The 6,110-nt window shown below is 41.6% G+C and overlaps 1 protein-coding gene across 1 annotated transcript; it reads right to left on the bottom strand.

The window, feature by feature from the left end:
• Nucleotides 1–1,776: 1,776 nt before the first annotated feature.
• Nucleotides 1,777–3,982, bottom strand: LOC147093054 (putative G protein-coupled receptor 139). Its single transcript, XM_085975786.1, has 2 exons — nt 3,881–3,982; nt 1,777–3,490 (listed from the first exon to the last, which is right to left on the bottom strand). The coding sequence occupies exons 1-2, from the start codon at nt 3,948–3,950 to the stop codon at nt 2,586–2,588; spliced, it is 975 nt and encodes a 324-aa protein (XP_085831912.1). The 5' UTR covers nt 3,951–3,982; the 3' UTR covers nt 1,777–2,585.
• Between the last annotated feature and the right edge of the window lie 2,128 nt (nt 3,983–6,110).

Here is a 6,110-nt window from a genome sequence, read left to right as displayed (position 1 = left end):
GGAGAGTAGTTAAAAAGGAGCTAGTGGGTGTGGAATTAAAATATATTTATCAATGTAAAAGCGAATAGGAGGCAACATGGGCCCACGTCATTATGTCGGGAGCATTATTAAGGATTAAGAAAAAGGTTTTTAATTATTCAACGAATCTATCAGATAAATTGTAAGGACCAGCAAAGACCGCTTGGTAAGTAAAATAAACAATTTAGATCACATGTGAATCATTGATGGCTTGTATGAGAGACAGCGATCAAGGCGTTAATTAAACATGGTTACAGTGTTCAAACACATAACATGTGAATCTAGAATCCAGGGACACAGAGAGCGTGAGATAAAGCAATAGGGACTGACAGGAGTGACGGTTTACTGACACTGCTGCAATTTTCCTCAATTAAATAAGATTTCTGAGGATCCGACATTGGCTGAAATTATCCCAGTGTTAAAAATAAGGACAGGAGAGATCTAGAAAACGAGCTCCTGTGAGACCAGTAATGTTAAAGGGAATTATATTGGTTTGAGGGGCGATGTGTCATCTTCAATTAACCCGCTGGAGCTTCTGAAACACATCACTGGCCTATAGGTCAGTGGAAATGCAGCTGGGATGACCCAGTCAGATTTTAATGAAGCAACGGACAAGGTTCCACGTCTACAAACGGTGAGGAATTATGGGATTGGGTGGGAGATCAGGCAATGCACAGGGAGCTAATTACAAAATGAAAGTAGGTTATTGACAAATGGAAATCAGTAAGGGACAGGTGACTATTGAAAGTCTGGGATCTTCCTTGGTATCAGTTTATTTATAATCATTTGTTCAATAGAAGCTCAATGGGGCTGAGAGTAGCTTAGGCACAAAAATAATTAAACTTATACCAGCATATGTAACACTATAAAACCATAGAAATGTACTGGGCGGGAGTATGTAATTTCACCCATTCTATCTGTACTGGGTTCTATGAGACATGAATCAAAAACTATCTGCACTGTCCTCCTCTCTCCACAGAAAATGATTTTCTCTTTTAACAAATGTTCACCTAACTTTCCCTTAATTATTTTCTGAGGCCAAACATTCCGTGCTCCAGCAACCCTTTGCAAATCTAAGATTCTGATAACCTCTCTGCTCATTCCCTTTGTGACCATTTTAAGTCGATCACTGTTGATTGCCAGCTCCCCAACTAGATGGAATGATCTCTCCCTCTTCACTCTGACGAAACTGTTGATAATTTTTAACACCTCTATTAAATCTCCTCTTATCTTTCACTGTTCCAGTGTAAGTAGTCCCTACATCTTGACCCTGATCACCAGTATAATTCTGATCCATGGCACCATCCAAGTGTATCTACACTACCCGCTCTCAGTGGATTTAATGGCCTTTCCACAATGAGGGACCGAAGCTATACTTGGTGTTCCAACGGTGGCCTCACCAGTATTTTGAAAAGATTCATCATCACTTCTTTATTCTTGTGATTAACGTCTCTGCCAATAAAACTTTAATTATTGTTGGTTAGCTCATGAACTTTCTAGGAATTGAACATTTGGATCTGTATATCTCGCTGTCCATCCATACCCGTCAGCTCCTTCCCATTGAGAGCCTGCTCCCATTCCTTGGCGTTTCTCGCAAAATCAGGCGAGATCACCTGTGAACAATTTGTAACTGAATCAAATATACTGGTATTTTTCAATTATTATTTGGAACAATGTGTAACCGAATAATAAGACTATAATGACCAACCATTATTTCTGACCGTCTGCAAATGTTCATCCGAACAGAGAAGACTTAATCTTAGTTTTATTTTACCTGAGTTTCTGGCATTGTTTTCAACAGATCACTCGCAACAATTGTAATAATTAATAACTTTATGTAAAGTCATTCATTTTACATTCCTTTACACCTTTGTATGGAAGGCTGATTGAGACAGAATATCAGTAATATTACTCCTAATACTTTTACCGACAGCACAAAACAAGAGCTGACTCCATCTTTGTGCTGAGTGACAGATATCAGTTAGTGCACAATCGAGATTTTATGTCAGTATCTGGGACAAAAGAGGTGAAAGGTCACATCGATGTGCCGAGTTCCGACTATTTCCTCCATTCGAAAACTGATCACGGGACATGAGCCCCTCTATTTGTCAATGAGGAATGGAGTCCGATAGAAAGACCCGCGCCTGCAATATTCACCCCAAACCTCCAGGAAAGTTGGCAATATCGGCGACCACTAGACTTTTGATTGTTTTGGCAACGAATCAAACTTTATTGATGATATTAAAGGGGCGTGCTCGATCCCAGTATCTGCAGCGTCAGGTGGATTCCTCTTTTTGCTCAAATGTCCATTCAGGAATCTCATCATTGTTGCCTTTGATCCATGAACTTGAAATGTACTAAATTTGCAGGAATAGGATAGGTTTAATCAAGGAATGAAATATGAAAATTTAAGCATTGCAGACATCAAACGCATGCTGCAAAATGGAAGAAATGTTCACACAAGTTCTCACCACGTTACCAGAAAGAAGGACGTTCTAAGGTTAAAAAATAGTTGAAATGGAGATTTAGTCATGAGGAAACTTTCGCTTGATTGATTCTTCTTATTCTCATTTTCTAACTATTCTCTGAATGAGTGCCCAAGGGGATTTTACCACGCTCTTCAGCTCTTCTCTGAATTTCCTCTGTGTCGCTACATAAATACACGGGTTTTGACAGCAACTCAAAAACTTTAATATTATTCCTGTTTCACTGGCGATATATCCAGGGTCTGTGCGGTCACCTCGGTAATAGGTGATGTTTGTCAGTCTGGTAGTTACCAAACACACGGCAGCTGTCATCCACAACAATATAAAACTGCCCGATATTGTGAACAGTAAAATGATGGATTTCCTTCGGTTCTCATTCTCTGAATCGCTCTGATTCTCACTTCTGTGACCCCGGAGACCCCTGCGGGCTCTGCTGGCCACTAAAATACGTCTGATTGTCAAATAATTAAACAAGGCGATTAAAGTAAAAGGAAGCCAAACGCCCCAGGCGCTGTAAAACCAGAGGTAGACAACACCTGGAGTGGAGGAATAAAAAGCCACACTGTTCCGGCAGCCCCACTGCACATTGTTAATTATTTGTTCAGGTTCAAAGGCAAACAAAACAGGGATGTTCTTTACAAGGATTAGGACCGTGAACGCTGTAATGACCAAGGCCGCAGTTCTCTTAGTGCAATACTTTGCTTTAAACTTCTGACAATAGATAACCACAAATCGATCAAATGTGAAGGAGACGGTGAACCAGACAGACAAATCGAGGTTGACAGCAGTGCTGTATAGAATGAACTTACACACGGGAGTGTGGTACAGGAATGAAAGTGGAAAGTGATAATTGAAAATATAATACACCATTACATTAATGATCAAGACCAGTAGATCTGCTGTTGCCATGGCCACCATGTAGACATAGATACACTTGGAAAGGCCACAGTTTCCTCGGGAGAGAATCACAATTGTCACCAAATTCGCTGTAAGAAAGAGAGAGGAGAGAATTAATGTTCCAGTGTCTGATTGAAATATATATGGAGATGGCTGTAGAGAGCAGTTTACTCCCGTCACTGTGAATATCAACACGGAGCAGGGTAGGAACAGGATTAATTTTGGAGCCATTTCCCGGGTAACCCACCCACACATTTTCATGAGCTGCTACAGCGGTTACTCTGCACGGAGTGACAAGACGTTCGGGAAATCCACTTAAAACCTTGTGTTGGAGCTTCGAAAAACATTGTAACAATAGTAAGGTTATCAGATTAAGTGTAATGCTGACATCTAGAAAACTCGCTACCTTATCAAAGCAGGTTGTTTGTACATGATTACAATTAACACCGATTAACAAAAAACAACTAACAATGGCTCACCGGGGACGCCGACAGCTGTGAGAATCGGGAAGTAAATCTCTTTGATCAGCAGAATAATTGGTCGCCACATTTTCTGTGAGAATGGATGAATTCTGTCGGAGATGAAAGACTCTGACTGGTGCACGGCTGAGGCAATGGATGGGAACTTATATTTAACCACACATCAATCCTCCAGCGATTCAATCAGCTTAATCATAATTAACATTAGTTACAGTCATTGAACAAATAGACTCATGTAGTGCGTTTTTTAACTGATAAATCAGGTTCTGAGAAATATGTGAAATTGTTATTGGACAGTTTTTAAAAAAATACACAATTGAAACATTATTTACGAGTAGGAAGTGCAATCTCTCCGTACTGGTGCTGATGCTAGTCCTACAGACCTGCTGAATTCAACTGCCCAGGCAATATTCGTCATCACCGTGCCATTGAGTCATTCCTAGAGAACCACTCCTCCAGAACAGGCGGTAAAACAAATGCTGCAATTGTGATGAACCCAGTCTGGCAGCATTAGAGTTGGCAGTGCTCTTCCTGAAATAATGTTACCCTATATTTAGATTAGAGGAGACAGTTCTTCTCCTGTAATACTGGTATTGTACACTTATGCTAGATGTGTCCTTGCTCCCCAGGTACTAGTATATTATCAGAGTTGAACGTGCTGCTATGGTAATAGTGGTAGCACTAAACTAACACTACTATTGACAGTGCTCTTCCAGTACTAGTGGATAACCCCCTCAAACATTGGATGTGCGTATGCTCATTCTGTTCAGTGGTGCCCCTTCACTGCCACTAGATTCGACCGTGTCCCTCCTGTCGCAATGCTACCCCTACACTTAAATTAGGTTTGTGCAAGTGTCTCCGGTAAAAGTGGCATCACTAAAGTTACAGCAATGGTGAACGTTGTCCTCCAGTTCTAGCGGGACCCCTACACTTACACTAGATGTGACTGTGAACCTCCTGTATTATGGGTACCTTACACCTGCACTAAAGTTGACTGAGCTCCTCCAGTACTAGGGGTAACGCTGAAATTATACTGGAGGTGGCCGTGCTCCTCTGTAACCAGTGGAACCCCTTCATATACATTAGGATTGAGAGTGCTCCTCCCGGATATGTGGTCCCCAAAACATACACGTGCTGCTCAAAATGTGGCACTTGCACTTTACGTGACCGTGTTCCTCAGGTAACTGACACTGACACTATCTCTGACCGTGCTCCTAAGATAACCGACACTGACACAATGTGTGAACTTTCTCCTCTGGTAATTGTTGTACATACACTTATACTAGGGATGACCATTTACCTCCTGTACAAGTGGCACGCCTACATTTACACTTACAGTGACCGTGCTCCTCCTGCACTAGTGTTATCACTACATTGACTCTACAGGTGAGAGTGCTCAGCTGGTACTAGTGGTACTGTACACTTACACTAGAGGTAATACTACATTTACACTACATTTGTGCATTCTACTCCATAAATAGATGCATCAATAAAATTACACTCGTGGTGACCGTGCTGCTCTTACACTCGTGATACCCCTAACCTAACACTAGTGTTGAGCGTGCTCCTCCTACACTAGTTAAACCCCTACACTAACAATAGTGTTGAGCGTACTCCTCCTACACTAGTGGTACCCCTACACTTACATGAGAAGAAACCGGGCTCCTCCGGTTGAAGTAGTACCACTATACATACACTGGGTGTCAGCATGCTAACCTTGAATTAGTGATACCCCTACAATTAAACTAGATATGGCAGTGCTCCTCGGTACTTGTGATACTCCTACATTTACACTAGTAGTGACTGTGCTCCTTCAGTACGCGTGGTACACTACACATTCACTAGAAGTGTACCTGTTCCTCCGGTACGATTGTTACCCCTACACTTACACTAGTGGTTATCAAGCTCGTGCTGTACTCGTGCTTGCCTACACTTACCCCAGCGATGATGCTGAGTCTACTTTACTGGTGATAGACTTACACTTAATAACAACAACAACATGATTTTTACAGTGCCTTTAACGTAGTGAGACTTCCCAACGGGCTTCACAATAGCGATTATCAAACAAGAATTGACATCAAGCAGTACAGGGAGATATTAGTTCAGATAACCAAAATCATGTTCAAAGAGGCAGGTTTTAAAAAGAGTCTTAAAGGATGAAAGAGAAGTAGAGAGCTGGCGCGGTTTCTGGAGGGAATTCCAGAGCTCAGGGCCTTAGCAGCTGAGGGCA

The sequence above is a fragment of the Somniosus microcephalus genome, unplaced genomic scaffold, assembly GCF_052327205.1.
Source record: "Somniosus microcephalus isolate GS21.2 unplaced genomic scaffold, FLI_Smic_1.0 unresolved_chr2, whole genome shotgun sequence".
Classification (NCBI taxonomy): domain Eukaryota; kingdom Metazoa; phylum Chordata; class Chondrichthyes; order Squaliformes; family Somniosidae; genus Somniosus; species Somniosus microcephalus.
Note: the sequence above shows the minus strand (reverse complement) of the source record. Positions and strands in the feature narration are given on the sequence as shown.